The 24,475-nt window shown below is 54.0% G+C and overlaps 1 protein-coding gene across 3 annotated transcripts; it reads right to left on the reverse strand.

Annotated features, from left to right (window-relative positions):
- Positions 1–1,071: 1,071 nt before the first annotated feature.
- On the reverse strand, positions 1,072–17,527 carry AIFM3 (apoptosis inducing factor mitochondria associated 3). 3 transcript variants are annotated; one of them, XM_066365427.1, is made up of 23 exons: positions 17,475–17,527; positions 16,040–16,167; positions 15,365–15,427; positions 14,663–14,833; positions 9,535–9,748; positions 9,185–9,294; positions 8,826–8,935; positions 8,687–8,731; positions 8,363–8,459; positions 8,176–8,288; positions 7,821–7,907; positions 6,007–6,098; positions 5,765–5,895; positions 5,557–5,672; positions 5,390–5,461; positions 5,233–5,296; positions 4,609–4,685; positions 4,389–4,506; positions 3,053–3,151; positions 2,682–2,757; positions 2,034–2,138; positions 1,410–1,430; positions 1,140–1,201 (listed from the first exon to the last, which is right to left on the reverse strand). In XM_066365427.1, the coding sequence occupies exons 4-23, from the start codon at positions 14,691–14,693 to the stop codon at positions 1,162–1,164; spliced, it is 1,818 nt and encodes a 605-aa protein (XP_066221524.1). In that variant the 5' UTR covers positions 14,694–14,833; positions 15,365–15,427; positions 16,040–16,167; positions 17,475–17,527; the 3' UTR covers positions 1,140–1,161. The 3 variants fall into 3 exon arrangements, with proteins under 3 accessions (XP_066221526.1, XP_066221524.1, XP_066221525.1); XM_066365429.1 differs by lacking the exon at positions 1,410–1,430 and having other exon boundaries at positions 1,072–1,201; XM_066365428.1 differs by lacking the exon at positions 15,365–15,427.
- Positions 17,528–24,475: the final 6,948 nt, after the last annotated feature.

The raw sequence follows: 24,475 nt of genomic DNA on the forward strand, positions 1-24,475 counted from the left end.
AGCGTCACGCTTTGGTCTTACGCACTTTCCGGCAAGCCTTAGGCTTCTCGTGTCCTTGCGGCTGTGCGCGGCACCTGGGACCCGAGGTTTCGGCAAACGTGTAAACTTCTGGGAAACATTTCCCGCGGAGTGCCAGCGCCTAGTCCCGAGCCTCGTACGATTGCACCTCCCCGGCGCCTGCCTGACCACACGCCGCCTGAAGATCGGCCGCAGTTCCCGGGATGCCTTGATAGCGAGGGGCTTGGCCGTGACCGTCCGCCACTTCCGGGATCCCAGGTGGAGGGTTCTGAGCTCGGAGCGGATTCCGCAGGCAGCCCAACTATATCCCCATCCTGCTTGGGCCCCCAGCCCAGACACCCCGAATCTGTCCTCGATGTTCTTACTCGCTAAGAGGCAGCATGGCTCCGAGACTGTGGATTCTCATTTCTACTCAATAACAGAGCCTGAGTTTCTTGAGGAAATTTTGGCCGCCAGGAGAAGCATAAGGTCTGTCTCGGAACCCAGCTCCGACAGCCCTAAGTCGGCAAATAACCCCAAACTGCCAAACGCTTGTAGCCTTTGAGTTCTTAAGGCACGTCCTGTTTCACTCCTTTGCGCCTGCAGTCTCCTCTACCTGGAATGCCCTTCAAAATCAAGATCCAAGACAATGGTTGGAGAAGCCGTTCCTAACCCGAAGGGGGCAGAATCAGATCAGTGTCTCCCTCCTCTGAGTATTCACAAGCCAGACTTCCTTGATGTGGCACTGATCATTCCGTAGTTGTGCCTGTCTCCCTGTCATCTGCTTTCTCCCTCATGAGTGTTTGCCCAATTACAGCGGAAGTCACACAGATCTGCAAATATGTGCATTTTTTAATTTTGAGATAATGTCTAATATGTTTCAGGGTCCTACAGGGGACCAGTCCCAGTAGAGGGAGAAGAGGCAGGACCTGCCCTGCCTCCACTACCAACCATTGGTGACAGTTGAGGCCTTGGGTGGTGAGCATCTCTTGGAAGCAGCAGAGGCCTCTCTGGAGGTGAGCCAGGCAACTGATGGCAAGCACTGGGATGGCTCAGGTTCTGCCCTGGGGGATCCTGGGAAATTGGAGGTTGGCACCTGCCCCCATGGCTTGGCCTCTGTCCCTGGTGCCCCAGCATGCCTGCCCAAGTCTGCTGCATGCAAACTCAGGATCCTTTCCCTGTGAGCCAGGACATGTCACCAGTCCTGCAGGAATGAGGGGAGGAGGAGTCAGGGCAGAAAAAGAGAGCAGGCTCCCCACTCAGCACCATGAGCAGTTAGACCTGCCATGTGCCAGGCCCTGGTGCCCAGCAGAGATGTGTACTTGGGCAAAGGGGTAAAGGCCATCAGGTGCAGACTGGGCTGAGATGGGAAAGGCTCAGAATTGTCAACAAGAAGGACAGGACACACGTACTTGCTGTGCAGCAGAAACAGCCTTTGTGAGGGCAAGAAGGAGAGACAGAGAAGGCCAGGGAAGAGCATGTCATTTATGTCCCTTGGTTCTCCATTGTTTCTAGCCTGAGGCCTATCATATCCCATGGCCTCTAGGCTTTCCCCACTCCCTGGAGACTCATAGGCAGGTGGAGCCCACGGGGGAACTCCCATTGACGATAGGATGAGGGTAATGACTGGTGTCCAGTGTTTCCTGGACCTCACACAACCACCCCACATCTCTGTGTAGGGCCTCCCCAGGGACATCACTAGCTGCATTTCCCCACCTGGCTTCTGCCAGGCTCAATAAAACCATGACCAGTCAGATGTTTCAGGCTTAGTGTTTGCCAAAGCAGTGAGCCTTGACCCCTCCCCACAGCACTGGCTCTGCCCTGGGACATGCCCCCTTCTGCCATGAGCCCATATAACCAGCCCATTCCCCCATGGCAGCATAGCCCTGGAAGCCTCAGATTGATGGGGACCAAGAGTTGGGTGATTGACTCTGGAGGGCTAGAGGGCAGCTAATTGCCATGGGAAGACTAAACCAGTTTTTCAGTAGACTTTTTGCCCCCTGCCCTAGGCCTTTTTGCCCTACGCCCACACTCACTCCACTTCCCGCTTCCGGATGGCACGGCCTGAGGCAAGCACCTCAGCCACCTTGGACACAATAGGGTCGTAGTTCATGCTGGCCACGGCGATCACCTCGTCACCTCTGCAGGGAGATGGGTGGCTGAGCCTGACAACTGCCCAGCAGTAGCCCCTCTTCTTGGAGACCCTGACAGTCTCCTGTCCAACAGGACCCAAAAAGGGATCTTACCCAGGACAACAGAAGTGTCCTGAGCAACTAACCCTCCCTGATTTGCAGTTTAGCTCAGCGTGGGCTTTGGGTTCCCGTGGGACCCCTATGGAGGTTCCAGCCATACTCCTCGGTGGAGTTCAGGACTGGGCTCCTGTCTTGAGATTACCACTCTCTACCTGTGTGACTTTCCTTAGTGTAAAAGTGGGGGTAAACAACCACCTTAATGAGCTGTACTGAAGGTAAAATGTCCTGCTTCAATGTGTAGCAGCTGGAGCTGTTACTGCCCCACTTGCTCACTTCTCCTCAGCAGTGTCTCCTGCCTAGCTCCTCCCTCTGCCATTCGGTCCACCTTTCAGGTAAGCCCCCCTACTCTGCGGCAAGGCTACTCTGGGATGAGTTCCCCTACCAACCGCAGTCCTGCTGCTTCGCACCCCTGCTCAGCCCCGTTGCTCTCACTTGGTGTAAAAAGCCACGAACTTCAGCTCCTCCAGATCCCCTTGGATGATGACGTCGTCGAAGCCTTCGCCGTACCCTGTGGACCGGGCATCGGGCGGTGCCCACATGAGCTCGGCAGAGGGAATGGGGCGCCACCGTGTCAGTGTTCTGTGTCCTCCTAACTGCCTCCTGTACCTCCCCCCCTCTAGGCCTAGCTCCCTTTGTCCTTCAGGTAGTCCCTGGTCCCGCCCCCAACGGGTGCTTTCCTGCTTTCTATAGCTGCCGTGGCCCCGCCCCTAAGATGCTTATAGCTCCGCCCCAACTCCAAGCCCCACCTCTGCACTCTGGTACACCGGAGATACACCCCCACCCGTTCCGAGGTCCCCTGTTACCCGCGTAGCGCAGGCTTTTGCCGAACATGGCGGTCCACAGATAGGGCACAGTGCTGATCTCTGCTTCCTGCGCCAGCATGTTTTGGGCCGCCACGCGTCCTGCGGGACCCAGAAGAGTTCAAGTCCCGACTCTAGCCCCTACCACCCCTACACTGCCTCCCCCGGCTCTGTGGGGACCCTTTACGTGTGGAGCTAATCCTTCTCTCCCCAGGGGTCAAGAGGCACATCCTTGTGCAGCCTGCTGCCCAAGCTTGCTTGCGGATGGTTGGTAGAAGACACAAGCTGGCCACTTAGATTTCTTCTCTGGAGACTTTAAAAGAAGAGCTCTGGGTTTGGAAGGTGGGCTTCCTAGGGATATGGGACTGCCCGACCATCTTAAGTGTGCAAAGACAATTAATCAGACACATAAGGTCTGAAGAGGAAGACAGGAGAGTAGGCAGAAGTAAGTGGGAAGCAGAGATGATAGCCACATTCAGGACTCCAGGAGAGAATAGCGTGGGTGGCTTCCCAGTTCCTGCAGACCCACTGGAGCCCTGTGGTTGGATGTCTGTGAGAGTTTCTTGGACCCTCCCAGTTAAATCTTAATTACACTGATAAGTAGCCTTTGGATCCTTAAAACCTAGCACCAACTTCAGACCTTGGATCTGAACAGAAATTGGTACCAGGAGTGGGGTTTCAGACAGCAGAGGCTCAGAACATGTGAAGGCAGAGAGGAGGGGAGGTGGGTGCAGGGGGTCTGGGGTCCTCCCTATAAGGCAGCTAAATTGCTGGCACCTGCACTCTGGGGGCTCAGATCAGGTGTGCACAGCGAGCACACCTTCAGAGGCTTGGTGAGAGCGGAAATCTAGTCCTCAACACAGCAGTTCCTCACTGAGCTCCAGGTTTCAGGCACAGATGACCACCTCCCAGGGGCCTGTATAAGGCAACTGGATTACCAGAGTCAGTCAAGTGGCCCAAGGGAGACAGAGGCATGGAGTGGGGAGCTGGCCCATGCCCTACTAATTCCTTTCTCTCTTCCTGGTGTACATGCATCTTTGAGTACAAAAGAAAAGGAGAGGTTGTTGGAAGGACAGGTTGGGTGGGGTGCTGTGGCTGGCCTCATGGGGTGTCCAGAGGGCACAGGAAGGAGGTCTCTCAAGACGGGCCATACACATTGCTTGCTCTGTGAGATGGCTTGATCATTTGGATGAGGCTCACCCAGACAGGCCACCACAGAGCTTTGAATGGCTCTGCAACCTCTAACCAGGACCCAATATCAGCTAAGGGATGGACCTGGGGGAGGCTGAGACCTGGGGACAGCCTTCTACCCCTTATCCTGCAGTGAGGCTGGCCATACCCTGGGCATGTGCCATTTGCCAGTGTGGGATGTTCACTTTCCGATTGTTCCTCCAGGCCAGGGGGAAGGTGACAGCATCGCCAGCCGCAAACACACCTGGGATGTTGGTCTGCATCATCTGTGGGAAGAAAGCCCAGGCTTCTATGGGTGGGAAGGGGGCTCTGACCTGGACCTCCCACTGCCCCAAGCCCAGCACCCTTTCCACCTTACTGGGCCTCACCTTATTGACAGGGATGAAGCCTCGGGAATCCAGACTGATGCCACTCTGTCTCAGGAAGCCCGTGGAGGGCACCGCGCCTGACAGGATGGTCCCATGGTGTCCACTTCTTTTACCTCATTGTATGGCCTATACCCTTCACTTGCCACAACCCAGCCTCAGGCTGATCATCCAATGGGTGTACCCTGCAGCCTTTGTGTGTCCTGTCCCTTCCGCCTGGACCCCCATAAGCCCTCATTAGGCCTCAGGTATCACCTACCTTGAGAAGTAGTCCAGGAAGCCCCCTGTTGGGGGTGGGCATACCATGCCACCCCTGCCCCTTTGCTGCCACTTCCCAGCTTTAATCCTCCCTAAACTGGCACCTTAGCTTGATCAGGAACAAGTTAGAGACATGTTTGTGTCCTGCAGCCCTCACAGAGCAGGCCATGGAGTCAAGTACAAGTGGGCAATGGTCACTGGGAGCATCCTCTGAACCAGCCCTGGGCCAAGCCCAGTATGCCCATTTCCCAACAGCACTTTGAATTGGATACAGTCATGGTCCCCATTTTACAGATGAAACTGAGGCTCGGAAGGAAAGGGACTGGCCCAAGGCTCTGCTTATTCATGCCCGCCTGCCCACCCACTCACCAATGCCCACCACACAGACGTCGGCCCGTACCACCTTGCTGCTCTTCAGCACGACCTCCTTCAGCTGTAGGGAGTAGGCAGGTGAGCAGGTGGGCCCAGCTCCTGGGCACAGGGCAGAGGGGATAGAGAGCGGCAGGGAATGGGAAGAAGGGCCCACCTTTCCCTCCTGGGCCCGCAGCTCCGACACCTCTGTCTGCATGTAGAACTTGACCCGGTTGTTCTCAAACATCTGTCAGGGCAGGTGGGTGGTGAGTAGTGGGTGAGAGCCCAGCCAAAACTGGGCTGGGTGCCCAGGAATCTGAGGGGGGGTCAGGGTGGGCTTACCTTCATGAGAGCACGACCCACGCGCTCCCCCAGGAACTTCCTGAAGGGTGTTTCTTCTAGCTCCACCACAGACACTGAGTGGGCTTTCTCATTCAGATAGGCAGCCACTTCCATCCCTGGGCCAGGGTTATGGGCAGCAGGCTGACACCTTGCACCTCCCAGGCCAGCACCATTGGCCACCTCCACCCCACTGTCCACAGCTGCTCACCTAGGAAGCCGGCTCCCACAACCACTGTGTTACGGCCCCGAGCCAGCCTCACTACGCGATTGGCATCCTCTGGTGTCCGGATGGTGAACACATTCTCCACTTCTTTGCCTTTGCAGCTCAGGGTCTTAGGGCTGAGACACAGCCAGCATCAGTGAGGGGCTCCTGGCACCTTCAGCCCTCCCATCCTGGCCAGTGCCCTGGCCAGTGTCCAACAGGGGACAGCAAGGAAGACACTTTTTCACCTGCTCCCTGGTGCCAGCAAAAGCTTGCTGTACTCTAGCTTGAAACCATCTTTGAACACGACCTTCTTGTTTCTCACGTCCACTGTGACCACCTGCAATCCCCACCAGACAGAGCATGAACCTGGGTCTGTCTGGCCACTCCCAGGGCCCAGCCAGACCCTCCAAGTAGCTCCATGGGGATTTTTTCTGCCACCTGGGTTGTCCTCCCTCCCTTACCTGGCAATTCCACCTCACTCTTTTTTTTTTTTTAAGTGAGAGGAGGGGAGATAGTTAGACAGATTCCCACATGTGCCCTGACCAGGATCCACCTGGCAACCCCCATCTGGGGCCAACGTTCAAACAGAGCCATTGATTGCAAAAGAGGAAGAGAAGGGGGAGAGGGAAGGAGAGAGAAGCAGATTGTTGCTTCTCTTGTGTGCCTGACTGGGAATCAAACCTTGGACATCCATACACTGGGCCAACACTCAATCCACTGAGCCAACTGGCCAGGGCCACCACCTTACTCTTTTTAAAAATATTTTTAAAGATTTTATTTATTGCCTGGCCAGTGATGGTACAGTGGATAGAACATTGAACCTGGGATAGAGGTCCCCAGTTTGAAACCCTGAGGTTGCCAGCTTTAGTGCGGGCTCATCTGGCTTGAGTGCAGGATCGCTAGCTTGAGTGTGGGATCACTGACATGACCTAGGGTCATTGGCTTGAGCCCAAGATCGCTGGTTTAAAGCCCAAGGTCGCTGGCTTGAGCCTAAGGTTGCTGGCTTGAGCAAGGGGTCACTAGCTTGGCTGTAATTACCTCCCACCCAGTCAAGGCACATATGAAAAGCAATAAACAATAAAGTGACACAACTACGAGTTGATGCTTCTCTCTCTCCCTGTCTCATTCTCTGTCTCTCTCAAAAAAAAAAATTCTTGATTTTTAAAAGACTTGATTGATTTTACAGAGAGAGGAGAGAGTGGGGAGAAACAAGAAGTATCAACTCATAGTTGCTTCACTTTAGTTGTTCATTGGTTACTTGTCAGATGTGCCTTGACCCAGCAACACCAGGGTTTTAACTTTTTTTTTTTTTTTTTTTTTTTTTTTTTGTATTTTTCTGAAGCTGGAAACGGGGAGAGACAGTCAGACAGACTCCCGCATGCGCCCGACCGGGATCCACCGGCACGCCCACCAGGGGCGACGCTCTGCCCACCAGGGGGCGATGCTCTGCCCCTCCGGGGCATCGCTCTGCCGAGACCAGAGCCACTCTAGCGCCTGGGGCAGAGGCCAAGGAGCCATCCCCAGCGCCCGGGCCATTTTTGCTCCACTGGAGTCTTGGCTGCAGGAGAGGAAGAGAGAGACAGAGAGGAAGGGGGGGGGGTGGAGAAGCAAATGGGCGCTTCTCCTATGTGCCCTGGCCGGGAATCAAACCCGGATCCCCCGCACGCCAGGCCGACGCTCTACTGCTGAGCCAACCGGCCAGGGCCAACACCAGTGACCTCATCATTCCAGGTCGATGCTTTATGCACTGCACCACCGCAGGCCAGGCAGTTCGTCCTCACTTTTAAGGCTTCAGACATCACCTTTTCCTCAAAGCTCTCCTTATACTCCCAAGTCCCACGAGGTTCTCCCATCCGAGCCCCAAGAAATTCATCCATGTTCCCATACACAGGGGCTATGCACACACCCATGACCCTACCAAGAAAGTCTAGTGTAGCTTCCCAGGCCAGGAGCACCCCTGGGTGCCTGAGCAGCCAGGCCAGGAGGGCAGAGCACACCCACATCTTCAGGAGCCCACACAACCTCACGCCCTTCATGGTTCTTCAGTCTTGTCCCATACCTGGGCCTCGGTGAGCACCTCAATGCCATAGGCTCGGAAGAACTCCTTAGGCCTCAGGGCCAGCTGCTCAGGCTGGGCATCCAGGGACTGTGGGAGACAGCCAGCTTGAGACTGAGCCAAGCAGCCATCATTCCATTTTGCAACAGAGGACATGGAACTCAGGGAGGGTGGAGCCTGCCCTAAGTCACATAGGGGTTGCAGGACAGAACTTAACAAACCCAGATGTTCAAACTCCGGGCCTTGGGATGAACAGAGAGGACAGCTGGCTGGACCACCAATGGGCAGCAACCAAGGCTCTGAGTGGGCCTGACTGTACCCAGAAGGAGAGACCCACTCCCACTCACACACCCCCCACCTTGCTGAGCTTGGGTCGGTCATAGGGGAGGTGCCGGTCCAGAGTGCACAGTACAATCCTGTCTGAGAATCCTTCCTGCCTCAGGGTCTCTGCACACACCAAGCCAGCTGCACCTGAGGGGAGGGGACTGTGGGTCAGCAACCACCTCTCCCCACCCCATCCCGCCTCTCATTACCCCACCACCAACCTGCGCCTACAATGAGCACGTTAGTGCTGCCGCTGTGGCCAACGCTTGGAGAGATGCACTTGGCCATCACCTTGGTTCTTCGCTGCAGCTGCAAGGCCTGGAGTTGCCAGAGAGTGGGAGGCAACTGGGAGCTGGGGTCGTAGCCAATCCCCCTATGCCATAATCCCAGCAGTCCAGCCCCATCCCCACTATGCACCCCTCACTCTGCTCCCTACCCTCACTCAGCAGACTTCCTCCCATCACAGGACTTTGCACATGCTGTTCCCTAGGCCCATATGCTTCCTTGGCTTTCCCTTTTACCTGAGCCCCAAGACATCCCCTTACCTGCTTGCTGGCCCGGACATATACCTTCTCCTTCTCAATCTTCACCTGCAAGTGCTACGGTGCTCAGAACCAGGCTCTGGAGTGCCCCAGTCCTGACCATGTACCCTCAGGCTCCCATTCCACCCACACCTGACCCCACCTGGAACTTGTGCAGACTGTCCAGGCCAGGGAAGTCCTCCAGGTCCCCAGTGCTGATGTTAAAGCAAGCACCATGCCAGGGGCAGCGCACTCGGCCACGGGACAGCACACCTGGAAGGAGGCAGTGCTGAGCTGGGGTCACCTGCAAAAGCCCCTCTCCAAGGATTTCTTGGAGAAATCCCAGCACCTGCTAGCCCTTCCACACAGTCCCAGAAACCCCACCAATAGATGAGGAACTGGCGGTCCAAGGAGGAACCAAACTGGGGTGTGGCTTCGGGTGGCTCAGGCTTGATGGTGCTGCAGCCAAGCCCATTTCAGGAGGCCCCGTCCCCACCTCCTGTGTACCTCATCACAACTCACCTTTCACCAGGGGCGCACCATAGTGAGGACACTTGTGGCCCAGGGCATGGAACTCCCCGTTGTCCTTCACCAGCAACACTTTTCCCCAGCCCAGCTCCACTTCCCGCATCCTGGGGAAGGGCTACACTCAGAAGTCAGGTCAGATGTGAGGTACCACCTCCCACTAGCACCTCATACCAGAGTCTAGCCTTCAGGGGAGCAGGCCCAGACCAGCAGAAGCCACAAAGGCATTGGCCAGGATGGGAGCTACCCATAGACCCCTTCTAGGCCTCCCTGCCCACCTTATCTGTGGCTTGTACTTGCCCTCCCACCTTGGGCCCTCTGACCCCTGTACCAGGCCCAGCACCCACTGGCCATTCTCAAGGTCCTTGACGTGACAGACGGCAGCCTCCACACAGTCCTGAGCGCCAGGGTAGGGGTGAGGGGCAGGCAGGCGCTCCTCTGCGTGGAAGTGGCGGGCAGTGCCATTGCCCTGATAGGCCCGGGGGCTGCCCTTCCCGCTGGCCGACAGCTCCTCCTTGCCCCGCTCCTTCTCCGGCAGCACCACCTCGATCTTGAGCTCCACTGTGGGCAGTTGGGGGGCACCATGATCCCCCTACCCTCCCACCTCCTTGCCCACCCCACAAGCTCTGGACAGGGCCTGCTCTTCTCTAAGTGTGGGCTATCCCCTACTCCTCGACCTCTCCAGAAAGCTTCTGGCACCACCAGCAAAGAGCCTTAAAACAGGCAAGAAGCAGGACAGGGGCAGCATGAATGGGTCCTGGTGGGTTTAAATTGATTTCTGCATGATTTTTTTTTCAATTAAAAAATTAGTGAAGGGGGCACAAACAAAACACCTTCAACTCTGAAATTACTCTTTCTCCAGTAATCTGTGTGGAGGAAAGAGTGCAGGCTGGTGCCCTGAGTCTTGCTCTGACTCCAAGGGCACAGAGGACAACAACATCCCTGAGGAATCAGGGGCACATTTAGGGTATGACTCAAGTGAGAACAGGGCACCCAAATGGGTGTAGCTCAGATACTGGCTGGTGAATCTGGGTGACAGGAAATTGAGGGTTTGTTGTTCTATGCTTGCAACTTTCCCACACAATTTTTTTTTGTTATTTATTGATTTTAGAGAGAGAAAGGGAGAAAGAAAGGTAGAAACTTTGATTTTGACCTGCTGCTTTACTTATTTATGCATCTACTGGTTGATTCTTGTACAGTGGTACCTTGAGATAAGAATTTAATTCGTTCTGTAACTGAGCTCGTAAGTCAGTCAACTCGTATATCAAACTGCTGATACTGGACCGATGCATCAACATGCCAACTAGCAGCAGCTTCCCGAATCACGACTCGTATGTCGGAATTTTGCTCGGATCACGAACAAAAATATGGACCGAGTCGCAGCTCGTATCTTTAAAAAAGTATGTTGGTCTGTTCGTATCTCAAGGTACCACTGTATGTGTCCTGATGTGGGGTCAAACCCACAACCTTGACATATGGGAACAATGCTCTAACCAACTGAGCTACTTGGCCAGAGCTTTCAGGCGTCCCCAAACTACAGCCCGGCCCGCGGGCCGCATGCAGCCCCCTGAGGCCATTTATCCGGCCCCACTCCGCACTTCCGGAAGGGCCACCTCTTTCATTGGTGGTCAGTGAGAGGAGCACTGTATGTGGCGGCCCTCCAACGGTCTGAGGGACAGTGAACTGGCCCTCTGTGTAAAAAGTTTGGGGACCATAGGAAAGTGTTTTTCAAAATTCAAAAAAGAGTGTACAAGACATAATTACAACTTCTTAAAACAGCTATTCTCACCGGTTTGAGAATCTGTCAGCATTTGCCAAGCACTGGTTTTTCAGCATCTTTGTGTGCAGGAGTCTGAGGCCTGGGGGTGACTCCCACCTGGGGGAGTGCTCGTGGACAGAGCAGAGAGGGCACAGAACCCCCCCCTCCCAACCAGCCTCCACACAGAAGACACTTCCTTAGTCTGCCCATGGGGCCAACTCTAGGGGGAGTTAGTCAGAGATTGTCATTTTCTTCTTTATACTTTTCTGCATTTTCCAAATTCCCTGCAATGTGCCTGGTGTATTTTTCTAATTAGAAGGGAACAATAAACAGAATTTTGAGCTGTGATAATCCGGCCTCCTGGGCTGCAGCTGCAGGGAGGAAGGCTGAGTGATGGAAGCTAAGCCCCTGGCACAGCGTGGGACCGATGAGGGAGCAGGAGGTGCCTGTCCCAACTCCCAAGGCACCAGGGCTCCCAGGCATCTTCCTGGCTTCACCTCTCATAACCTTCACCTCAAACCTGACATTCCAGAAGCAAAGAACCCAGTCACACATCCCCAGCCTTTGCCTATGCAATTTGCTTGGCCCAGGCTGCCATTTTTCCTGGCCCTGGCTAATTCCTGCCCATCCACTTAGAGTCAGGCGTTCCCTCCTCTGGCTGCCCAGCCCTTGTATGTCCTTCATTTTAGGCTTTGCTAATCCTCTACGCTGGCCTGGCCTAGGAACCTGGGGGCAGCCCCCCATCCCTCAGTTCCAGCTCAGGCCTGGCACAGCAGGGGTGAAGGTTTACTCAGTGATTCTAGCTGGGTAGGAGGGGCACCTGAGCCCACCATATGCTGAAGCTGTTGTTTCAGGTGTGTGTGTGGGGGAGTTATGGGTGGAGTGGGTTTTTCCCTCTATTTCCCACACTTTATGTAATAGTGTTAGAAGGTTTTCAGAAAAATTAAAAAGAAAAATACTTCGGACTTAGCTGACACCAACTATGTGAGCTTTAGAGAGGGAGCTCAAAAGAACAACCTGGCAAGGGCCCAGATAACAGCCAAGCCAGGCTGTTTTCATCCTCCATCTCCTTCTAGCTCTGAGGTGCTGCCTGATGCAATCTAACTGGAAGCCATTAAGTCAGCTGTGGTGAAAAGATGAATAGGAAGAGGGGTGTCTCTGCTCACTCACAGAGCCAAAGCAACCCTAACTCCATGATTCCCAGCTGCCCACCTGACCGTGAGCTCCTACCTTAATCCCTGTGGGAAGATGCCCCTGTTTTAAAACAGAGAGAAGAACACCTACCTCTTTGGTGACAGTGAATATTGAAGGAGGTAAAATATGTAACTCAGAGCAGAAGCTCAACAGATGAAGTTGGGTAATAGTGTTTTATTGGTTAGCTTTGAGCTTCCTGGCAGCCATGATGAAAAGGGAAAGCCTTTAGGTAGCACCTGTGACCTAATAAAAGCCAAGAGAGGTACGTTTCCTCCTAGTTCTGAGCTTAGCAAGGGTCTGGCCTAGAACATTTTTTATAAAGAACATAGTGCCACTGAACCAGGGGGAATATAGAGGGAACTCAGGAAGTGTGTGCTGATGTGCTCTGAGCCACAGTTGAGCAAGGTAGAGAGTGAAGAATTTGCACAAAGATCTTCTACTTGTTCTGGGTTCCCTGTGGTCCCTTCTGACCTCAGCTGAACCCTCATGGCCAAATGCTCTCACTCTAACACCCTGAAATTCCTTGAGCATCACCCCTGACCTGTTCAGGATGTGTGTCTGGGGCCTGAGCTCCTGCCTTTCCACCATAGCCTGACAGGGGAGTCCTGGCTGCAAACCGCCCAGCACCAAAAGAGGACATAATAATGTTTTGCAAGTGCTGCCCAAGTGCCAGACCCTGTGCTAAGCACAACAGCCTGCACAGAAAGCACAATTATTAGCCCCATTTTACAAATGAGAACACAGAGACTCAGAGACGTGAAGCCATCTGCCCAAGACCACACACCCAGGAAGGGAGGCTGGACTTGGACACAAAGACCAAGTTCTTAGCACTGCCTCTGGTGTAGGGTAACCAGTTCCTATACTAGGAGTCCTGGGGCCATGGGTCCCAGGCAGGACAGCACTTTGTGTTCCTTTAAAGAAAACTATAGGTGGTATCTTCTGCCTAGGGCCTCCTGCTGTCTGGTGCTAGCCAACAACCTCCTGCCCAGTTATGAAGGGAAGGCTGAGGTTAAGACAATGGACATCCCCTGGTCAGTTAGCTCAGTTGGTTAGAGCATTGATACACCAAAGTTGCAGTGGATAGAGCATTGACCTGGGATACTGAGGTCCCAGGTTCAAAACCCCAAGGTCACTGTCTTGAACATGGGCTCATCTGGCTTAGAGTGCAGGCTCACCAGATTGAGTGCAGGGTCACTGACTTGAGCATGGGATCATCAACATGACCCCATGGTCGCTGGCTTGAAGCCCAAGGTCACTGTCTTGAGCCCCAGGTCACTGTCTTGAGCCCCAGGTCACTGTCTTGAGCAAAGGGTCACTGGCTCAACTGGAGCCGCCCCCAGTCAAGGCACATATGAAAAGCAATCAATGAACAACTAAAGTCCTGCAATGAGTTGATGCTTCTCATCTTTCTCCCTTCCTGTCTCTCTCAGAAAATAAATAAAACAAGCAAACAAACAATGGACATCATTTGCCCAGGTCATACATGGAGGCAAGGAAGATGGTGGGATCTGGCCCAGGTGTTCACAGCAAGCACAGGAGTGAAGGGAGGGCAGGTGTGTTAAGTCTCAATGCTTGGCAGGACATCACACTTCTCTTGCCCCCAAGTTCTCCCTCAGACCCAGGAAAAGGCTCAGGCGTTCCAAGGTAATGGAGCTGATAGGTATCAGGTAAGGGGAGCTGGGGCAAGTCAAACTGGGCAGGGTGACCTGGACAGGATGGGCGGGGCACTGACTGGGCACTAGAGAGGCCTCTCTCAGCCCCGGTTTCTTCCTCTGTGATATGCCTACACACCTTGCCATCCTGGGTATTGTGAGGATGGAAGAAGGAAATTGGGGCCAGAAGGAGAGCCCTGCAGAGAAAAATGTCCAGCGGAGAGCAAACCCAGAATGCCCCAGCACCCAGGATGCCCCCACCCTGGGCTGGAACCCTTGGGCCAGTCAGGGTGGGGATTTCCTGTACAAATGGGAAAGTGTGCCCAGAGAAGCTGAAGAGGTGGGCCAAGGTCACAAGGGGTCAGAAGAGGTGAAGAGGGCTGGGACCTGTCCACTTCACTTTCACAGCAACTCTGAGAGGTCAGGTACATTTTGTACAGAGGGAAAGTGAGGCTCAAGGGATAACTTAAGTAGTACCCTGGGTCACACAGTGGCTAAGGAGGTCTGTCCCCAGAGACCACCTTCCCCAGCCCTGGGCAACAAAGCTGCCCTTCCCCACCCTATGGCAGGAAGAACCCTCTCCTCCCCCTTCCAAGAAAGATTCAGCTGATTCTGAGTCCCAGCACCCAAAGCCTTAAATAAAGAGGAAGGGTCACTGGAGGGGGGGCAGAAGTGTGGCTCCAGGTCCCACACCCTCTCCTCCCTGCAGCACATTAACATTCTCAGCGGCTGCTACCCAGCCTGACCTACTTAGGAGGCAGAGGGGGGAGGGGCGGAGGAAGGTGACAGGAGGCGGGAGGGGGGATGGAGAGAGGAGGGAAGGAGAGTGGAGGCTGGAGGGTAGGGGGGAAGCTAGAAGAGAGGAGGTACCTGGCTTGGGCTTGGAGAAGCAGCCGCCCATGGCGAGTGGCCCCAGATGGGCAGGGTGCAGGCACACAGATGGTGGGCTGTGGGAGGCTAGGATGCCACCAGTGGGGCTGGACTTTCCACGGCCCTATGAAATGCTGGCACTGCCATCCCAGTTGCAGCCACCTTCAGGACCTGTGTGGGTGGAGCAGAGGGGGCATCTATAAGGATCAGGGCTTAGCTGGGGGATGTGGATAGAGACACAGAGAGACAGACACAGTGTGGGGAGGGGCTTCTGGAAGAGACCAACATTGGAGCTGGGGACTGTTGTGTATAGGGGAGCCTGACCCCAGAGGAAGAATGGTACGCTGGAGGGCACCTCCTCTTTGAGGCCCTTCAGGCTCAGCATTGTCACTCCCACTCCCACCTTTGCATGGGGTGTACACACTGCTGGGGGTCCTTCTGCCAGACATTTAGGTCCAGCCCCATAGCTGTCATGTCCAGGAAATCCTTCCTGAATTCTGCTGCCCCCTCAAAATCATGCAGCCTGGGATCCATAGGACCCTCCTTTCTCCAGAGAGGCCATGATGGCTGGGGTCAAACCTAGATCCCCTTGAGCAGATCAGAGCCTTCCTAGTCTTTAGGTTTCTCCTTCCTACTATGGGATGACATTTAGTTCTTCCTGGTCCCTGTACCCACCCTGGCTGCAAGCCCCTGGATACCCACCTCCTTCAGTGGCAAACACAGCTTCTTGCTCCCAGCACAGCAGTAGACTGAGTCTGCCAGGCCCTGGAAGGCAGGGCAAGGGGGCAGGGGTCCAGGAGGAAGCCCAGCCTCCACCCCTCCTCCCACTGTGACCTGCTGCCAGGAGGGGTTGGGGAGGGGTGCTGGGCCAGTCCACTGGTCCCCAGGGAAACCCAGCTCCATGGTGATCAGAAGTGGGCAGCAAGCCCAGGCCTGATGAAGCTGGGGGAAAGGGAGGATAGGCACACAGTCCTGCCATAGACCATGTTTAGCAGCCATATGCTCCCATCCCCACCTTCACTCTTCACAAATGCCCACCAGGCCCATAACACTGAGGTTATGCCCAACAACAGATGGATAAACTGAGTTGCCAAGGTCTTGCCAAGGTCAAGCAGCAGGTAGGGGCATCTGAGTGGCCTCCCACCCCCTCCCACTTCAGTTTCAAGATGGGCAGTAATCTAAAATGCCCACATATCACCCTGCAAGTTGGTGGGGCTGGGGGGAATGACCACTGAGGACCTGAGTTGGTCAACAAGGAGATCCATCCCTGCAGCCAAGGAGACCTCAAGGCCACAGGATGGACCATCCAGAAGATGCAATTTACAGACGACTGTGGAAAACCAGGATAAAAGTTTAGCTGCTCTGTTTACAACTGACCTTCTCATAGTCTGTCCCACAGTCATCCCATTTGTTTCCTGTAGAAGTTCTTGCTGAAGTCTAACTTGAGGTGAGGCTGAGGTCCACTAGGTCTAGCCCAGATCCCAGCAAGGAACCTGGGTGGGTACCTGAGAGCAAGGGGGTCAAAAAGATAGGAGGAAAAGGTTGGAGAAGGACCACCTACTGCCTGGCACCTGATCTTATCTGTCCTAGTGGTGCCCGTTATAGGCCAAGAGGCAGTGGCACCTGAAGCCACCTGGGTACACCATACTCTTTCCTCTACTTCTCACCAAGGCAGGTCTGTAAAATATGGCTACCATCTGCACTGTCTGCACTCTTCTTGGGCACGAGGGGGCCCCTCCCCAGATCCTGGCTTCACCTCTAGCTCAGCCCTGCCTGTTTCCTTCCAGCCTGGTATCAAGCCTCACCTGCTGGGCCACGGATCCCAGAAAAGCTGGGGCCTCAACCTGCCACCAGGTACCTATCTAGACTGTTCCCTCCCTTACCAGGTGCCCAGTGTCTGCACCCTCCAGTACCATGGGGCTGGAAACAGATTTGCTTCGGACTGAAACTTCTTCTCCAGGCCTACCGTGCACAAAACCAGCTTGGTGCCCTCCTCTCCTACCTACTGCAAGCCCAGACACCCCCACTCAAAGGCAAAAATCCTTGCCAAGGGCATGTCAGGAGGGGACCCCAAGTTTTTGCAGAGTGCTGTTCCTTGTCCACAAACTGCCCAATGCCAAATAATTGTAATAGTGCCTGATTGCTAACTACACACTATGGGTCTATGTTCTGTCCCAGATTGCCCTCTCCCAGGGGGGTCTCCGCTGGTGCACGCTGAGGAGGAGCCTCTCCCCAATCCTCTGCACAGCCCTGTCCCTCCCCTTTGACCCCACTCTTCACCAAGGGTCACATAGGCCCTTCCCATACCCACTCTGGGAGCCTCCTACTCAGCTTAGGCCCTCAGTGGCTTCCAGCCTTCCTCTGGATGGCATCCAAGCTCCTCAGCCAGGTAATTCAAGTTTGGGGTGCTAGCGGTCCTCACCAACTCCCCCTCAAGGCTCAAGCGCAAACCTGTGCACTCTCCCTTCCTTTGCACGTGCAGTTCCTCTATCTGGGACGCCCTTTCAAACAGACTTCACGCATCGTCTAGGCCCCCCACCAGACCGGGTGGCCCAGGAAGAGGGAATGCCACTGCGGGAGTGAGCCGGCGGGAAAGGGAAGAAGGAAGAAGGGAGCTCCTGCCTCAGCTATCTCTCTCCCCCCGGCTGCCGACCCCCCGCTTCCAGAACGCTGGCCTCAGGTCCGAGACCCGCGAGCGCGTGCATTAGGCCGGGGTGCGGAGGCTGCGGGGCAGCAACCCCGGGGACAGAGGCGAGGTGGCAGGATCGTGGTGTACAGGCCGGGGTCCCGGGGACCGGGGACAGAAGCTCACCTGGGCTGGACGTGGGAGTCCGCTCTGGAGCCGCTCGGGGCAGCGGCCGCTTGGGGGCCGGAGGGAGGGGGGGAGGAGCGGGCGGGGGCGGGGCAGGCGCTGCGGCGACACTGCGGCCCGGGAGTCGGCGCTCCCAGCCCCGCCCCGCGGGTCCGTGCAGGTGGGAGGTGTCCCGGGTCAGGGGGTCGGCCCATGGCCTCGGAGTTCAGTTGTGGGTATTGGGGTGTGGGGAGACAGCCGAGAGGGCTTCTGGCCTTGGACGCTTTGGCGGGTTCTGGGACGCGGGGTATCCTCACGACCCCGAAGGGACGCCAAGCTGGGGCGCGCACCGAGTCTGATTCTTTTTCCTTTCCTATTTTTTTTTTCCCCTGTCTTCGAACCATTCTTGAACGGCATGGGGTAAGTTGTATCACCTGGAGAAATCTCTCCAAAAGTGAAAACCCAAATCACTCCTGCCTGTCCCCAGATATCTTGACCGGCTTTTGGGGGTTCAGTCTCCCAGGTCTCCTAGTTCCCTCCCTTCCCTCTCCCCGCACACAATATGTTCTACGTTCTATATATTTTAATTTATATTTTATTACATAATCTCTTTCCCACCTGTCATTATACCAGGAGAACTTTCTGGGTCCCCAGAAACTCTGGTGCACGTTGGTGTTGTGTCCCTTCCTCCAGAAAGCCCTCCCTGACCAGCATCCCCTGACCAGGTTCCATCAGGACATGATATTCTGACTCTTGGACCTTAGTGTTTCTATTGTCCTGACTGCAGATCTTTGCATTGTGCTTTTGTCCCTCCAGAAAACTGGAATTCAGTGATTATGTGGGAAATGAATGAATGACACATTCCAGAAAAGTGATGTCACATCTATCACTAAACATATCAGGGCCCACCAACTCTGTTCTATTATTGTTTCTTTGGTTGGGTCCTCGTTTTTATTAATTCTGTCTCTGCCCTTTTTTAGCCTTGCTCTCCTCCTGTAAGGATGACAATATGACAACAGTACTACAGTCCTGTGCCAGGCTGTTCAGCCTCCCAAGGGAGTCCTTTACTTATGCCATACCTTGTCCAGGGGGGCCAGCACAACCCCCACCATTCATTTTACAGATGGGGAAGCTCAGAGGCCATCTCACCTAGGGTAAGGACAAGGGCCTACATAGGTTACACTCATGCAGGTGGGTGTGGGGCCCTGGCCTGGAGGGGGACATGTGGCTCTGCCCAGGCCATCTGTTTGTGGCCATGTGTGGTTTTCAGTTTGATTGTTGCCACTGCCACAGAAGAGGCCCATCATTGAGCAGATGACATTGCTTGGGCTTGGTGCACTTGGCTTCCAACCAGCCTGCCCCCATTCCATGAACGTACTGCCCTTGCATCCCTGCTCCTTACCCCCACCCCTGCACCCCCAGCCAGGAAGACAGTGTGCTCCATAACCATGGCTTTGGCTTCACATGCATTTATTACTTTAATCTTCACAACAGCCTGAGGAGGAAGTTTCTCTTTGTATCCTATCCATTTTACAAATGGGGAAACTGAGGTGTAGAGAGGTTAGGGACTTCTCACAGCCACATAACTGGTGAGTGGCAGAACACAGACTTGAATCCTGACAGACTGGCTAAACTATTCTAGGCTGTCAAGTTGGAAGGGTGAGAGTTGGATAGGAGTGGCCTTTCAGGCTCAGCCAAAGCCTCAGGGTGTCCAGTGCAGAGTTTGAGTCCTGCTCTCTGACCTTTTCAAATAGTGACCCCTCTGCCTTAGATTCCCCAGGAAACATGGGAATAATTGCATTGGCTCCCAGCTGGGGCTGCCTGCAGGACACCATAACAAGTGCAGAGGCAGGTGCTCAGGTTGTGTGTGTGGGTTGGGGCTGCTGAACTTAGGGTACCAGAGATTAAATTAGGGGGATAGCTCAGCGAAGGGGCTAAGGAGGCCAACAACCTAGAGAGATGTCCTGATTTGGTATGAGTGTGGCAGCACCTCATGGTGCTCTTTATCCTAGGGATTGGGCTCAAGGTTCTGGCTGCCCCATAGTGGGACAGAAATTACAAGATCCCTATGGAACAAAAGCTAGAACCAGAGGTAGGCTAGAAATGCTGTGTTATGGAGGGACCCCAAGACTTTGGCGTGGTGCCTGTAGGCAAGGGGTTCCAAGGACACTATTAGGCCTCTGAGCCTTGGGTAGCCTGAGGTCTAGCCCCAAAGGTGATTTTGACAAGGTGATAGCATCCATCCCTGAAGCCTTGACAATACCTAATGGGTCAATAGCAAAAAAGGAAATCAAGTTCCAGCTTGAGATGTAGTAAGGTGACCTGGGTGGCTGAGATCCCTTTAGATCAGCAGACACCCCAAAGGCAGAGAGGGGGTTGTCTAGGTCTGAGAAGCAGATGGGTGATCCCTACCTAACCCTCTCATCCCTGGAGCAACCCCACCATGCATGCATCAAGCCTGTCTCTGCCCTCCTTACAACTTCCCCCTCTTGTCAGTTTCCTTGTTCCCCACTCCCCTAAGCCTAGGGTCCCCAAGCCCAGTGTGCAGGATGATCTTTCTCAGTTAAGAAAATGAGATATTGTAGTTGCATTAGCTAACATTGGATTGATATTGGCGCCCCCTGGAGGCCAGCCTGATGATCTGCAGGGCCCTCCCTGAGCTTTGGGGTTCAGAGTGAAGGGGTTGAGAGTGAAGGCCTTTTCTCTGCTGACTTGGGTGGATTTCCAGATAGGGAGACCTCGGTTTGACTAAGATTTCCCAGGAAATGTTGCGGTGCTAGTACAGCACAGCCAACATCTGAGCTGAGGTCAGGTATGTTGAGGGACATGATGGGTGGAACTGGTGCCCAGAGTTAAACAGTCATTTATTCATATAGTAGCAGAAGTTGGGGGAATCCTCAGGTTGGGTAGCCCAGGCCAAACCCCCACCCCCAACCTCATGCCTGAGTCCCTAGCTTGCTCTGGTGACTGCAGTCCGGCCTCTCCCCTGCTCAGGTTAGTTTACACAGTCTGGCCACCATGTTCCCAGCTCTCTCTGGGTCCTTTGAGGGGTCTCCAACTTTGCCAAGGCCAGCTTCACCTCCCCCAAACCTTTTCAGTCTAGCCTGATCCCTCCTCCAAGTTGTTGGATTACTGCCAGCACTGTCCTGTTCTCAGGCTCTGGGACAACTGGTCCTAATTCCGGTCCTCATGGAGAGAGAGAGAAAGGTCAGGAGGGCTTTACTAGGAGGTGGCAGGAGCTGAGGACAGACAGGCCAGTAGAGTTCATCAAAAAAGAGGAGATGAACCAGGCGGTGGCGCAGTGGATAAAGCGTCGGACTGGGATGCAGAGGACCCAGGTTCGAGACCCCAAGGTTGCCAGCTTGAGTGCGGGCTCATCTGATTTGAGCAAAAAGCCTACCAGCTTGAACCCAACGTCGCTGGGTCCAACAAGAGGTTACTCAGTCTGCTGAAGGCCCGTGGTCAAGGTACATATGAGAAAGCAATCAATGAACAACTAAGGTGTTGCAACGTGCAATGAAAAACTATTGATGCTTCTCATCTCTCTCTGTTCCTGTCTGTCCCTGTCTATCCGTCTCTCTGACTCACTCTCTGTCTCTGTAAAAAATAAATTAATTAATTAATTTAAAAAAAGAGAAGGGCATCCAGGCAGAAGGAATGTGTGGGCAAAGGCAAGGACGTAGTGTCACATTCTGGGGAATTCACAATGTGTCGGGGCAGTATGGCCTGACTGCTGGGCAGGCGTGTGGTGTGGAAGGATGTCATGGGCCAGGAAGGAGCTGGGTGAGGGGTTTTCATCACGTGTCTTTAGGAATAAAACATAGCAGCAACGCCTGACCTGTGGTGGCGCAGTGGATAAAGCGTCGACCTGGAAATGCTGAAGTCGCTGGTTCAAAACCCTGGGCTTGTCTGGTCAAGGCACATATGGGAGTTGATACTTCCTGTTCCTCCCTCCCTCTTCTCTCTCTCTCTCTCACTCTCTCTCCTCTCTAAAAATTAATAAAAGTAAAAACAAAAAAACCCCAAAAAACCATAACAGCAACTAGGACTGCCACTGGATTGGAAGGAAGTAGGGAGGCCAGGAAGTCAGGATACACCTCAGGCAAGGACTGGGCCAGAGTCAGCCCAAGGGCTGGAAGATGGGCCCTTTAGTTAGACCTGAGGATTTTCCATCACCAAAAGATTGACTTCACTAGCCCCAAGTGACAGATGGAGCGCCATAGTGAGCTTTCAGGCCAAGGACACCGTCAAGTACCAGGGGTGTGGAGGCTGCACAGACTGCATAAGCTGACTGCTGGTGCAGAGCTCAGCCATCTACTCCAGTGTCTCTCCCATAAAGGCGGGCAGAAAGAGCGCTGACATTAAGTCCCAACATGGTGGTTGCAGACCTGTGGTCTGTTCTCCCGCCTGCTCAGGTCCACACCCCAGTGGACCCAGCTTCGCTCTGCTCTCACAATAGGCACATGGACCACAGAGCCTTGGCCAAGGACTTTGGAGAGCCGATGCACAGGAACGAAGGGGTTCACTGGCACAATGACTCTCAAATACCTGAAGAATTTGAAAACAAAATGCCAGCACCCAGATCCATGAAATCAGAACCTGAAGTGGGAGCTCCGGGTCTCCACTGTGCAGCGTAGGTGAAGAGCTAAACGTGTTGATTAGGCTAGAGTGGTTGAGGGAGGGCAAGTCATCTGGGGTCTCCTGAGTCAGAGGGAACGTGGGGTAAGACAAAGGAAATATTATTCCTAATTTCCCTTCCCTAGTCAGTTAGGAACCCCCCTTGGGCTCCAGTGACCCCAACCATAGGACACATCATCACATCTGCACCCAGAGCTTACCACCGGCAGCCTAGGGATTCCCCTGCTCCAGCTCTGGTTGTGTCTTCTAAGGAACCAAGGTGTGCATGAAAGGCTGCAAGAGCAGCAAGGTCAGGCCTTAAGATTCACCAACTTGGCCTGACCAGGCAGTGGCGCAGTGGATAGAGCGTCCGACTGGGATGCGGAGGACCCAGGTTCAAGATCTTGAGTTCACCAGCTTGAGCGCGGGTTCATCTGGTTTCAGCAAAGCTCACCAGCTTGCCTGACCAGGAGGTGGCGCAGTGGATAGAATGTCGGACTGGGAATGCAGGGGACCCAAGTTCGAGACCCCGAGGTCGCCAGCTTGAGCGCAGGCTCATCTGGTTTGATCAAAAACCCACCAGCTTGAACCCAAGGTCACTGGCTCGGGCAAGGGGTTACTCGGTCTGCTGAAGGCCCGCGGTGAAGGCACATACGAGAAAGCAATCAATGAACAACTAAAGTGTCGCAAGGAAAAATTAATGATTGATGCTTCTCATCTCTCTCCGTTCCAGTCCGTCTGTCCCTATCTATCCCTCTGTCTCTGATTAAAAAAAAAGATTCACCGACTTGGCCACAGAGCCTCCAGAAGCCCAACAGGGTCATGGTTTTTGATGCAGGGTGGTTTCAGGACCTGGACCCTGGCCTCTGGGTTGATGGGGGACAGGCACAAAGGATAATCTAGCAGGAGGCTGCCCCAGAGAGGGGCAGCCCCCACCCCCCCTTATTTCCAATGGTTCCCTAGTTCCGTTTTGGAGGAACCCAGCTCAGGATTGCTGACTAAAATATCTAAAATATACCTTTTTAAACTAAAACTATTCTTCAAAGGTGTCTCCAGGGCATTTTTTCCAGAATGATTTTACAGTTTTAGTATTCTATTCAAGACAAACTTTTCTCTAAAATTCTTCAGAATCTTCAAAGTAGAAACCAGGAAGTTCTATATAAATATGGGTTGATATCACTTCCTGAAAACTCATTTCTGAAGACTTTACCACAAAATTTGGACCTCTCAATATACACATAAATAGGCATGGGAACAGGGCTCTGGCTGAAGGGGTGTTAGGGAAATCAGTGCACCCCTAACATCTCAAGCTGTCCACCTGAAGATCCCTAGAATTTATCAGGAGGCCAGTATACAGACAGGAGCAGAAAAGGATTTTAAAAAGCTGGACAGGTACCATCCTGGCTGGACAGCTCAGTTGGTTAGTGCATAGTCCCAAAGTGCAGAAGTTGCTGGTTTGGTCCCTGGTCAGGGCACATACAGAAGATTGATGTTCCTGCCTTTCTCTCCTTTCCTCTCTAATATTGATACAATAAACATTAAAAATAAAAACCTTAGGCCCTGGCCGGTTGGCTCAGTGGTAGAGCATCGGCCTGGCGTGCAGGAGTTTGATTCCCAGCCAGGGCACACAGGAGAAGTGCCCATCTGCTTCCCTCCCCCTCCCCCTCTCCTTCCTGTCTCTCTCTTCCCCTCCGGCAGCCGAGGCTCCAAGCAGCCGAGGCTCCATTGGAGCGAAGATGGCCTGGGCGCTGGGGATGGCTCCTTGGCCTCTGCCTCAGGTGCTGGGATGGCTCTGGATGCAGCGGAGCAAGGCCCCAGAGGGGCGGGGCATCGCCCCCTGGTGGGCATACAGGGTGGATCCCAGTAGGGCACATGTGGGAGTCTGTCTGACTGCCTCCCTGTTTCCAGCTTCAGAAAAATGCAAAAAATAAATAAACAAATAAATAAAGGAAATGTTAAAAAAAAAAACCCACAAAAAAAACCCACATAGATATTCGATCTAGGATGAGGCTACTTATTTTATACTTCTGCTTGAAACCCACTCTGGCTTGCTCTTGTTGAACAAATATTTCACAGAAGCATTCAGATGTGGGTGCCCATGAATGAGGGGGGACATCCAAGTTTACCTTGGTGGTATCAAGTGTGGCAATTATTGCTTCACCCTCAGAAAGCTGAGACTAATTAAGCATCAGCTGCTTTTCTTCTGCAGGGAACACCTGAGGTGGGGAAGGGCTGATACAAGATCCCATTCTATTTCGTGGTCAGTCAGTAGCAGGGTTGGGTTGCAGGACTCGTCCTCAGTGAAGCACCTGGCGTTTCACAGGTGTTTCACCAGGAATTGCTCAGGAGGCTAGTGGGGGCTGAGCACCTCCTGGCAGCACTGAGGAGACACTGAAACACTGAAG

Source organism: Saccopteryx leptura, chromosome 2 (genome assembly GCF_036850995.1).
Source record: "Saccopteryx leptura isolate mSacLep1 chromosome 2, mSacLep1_pri_phased_curated, whole genome shotgun sequence".
In the NCBI taxonomy this organism is placed as follows: domain Eukaryota; kingdom Metazoa; phylum Chordata; class Mammalia; order Chiroptera; family Emballonuridae; genus Saccopteryx; species Saccopteryx leptura.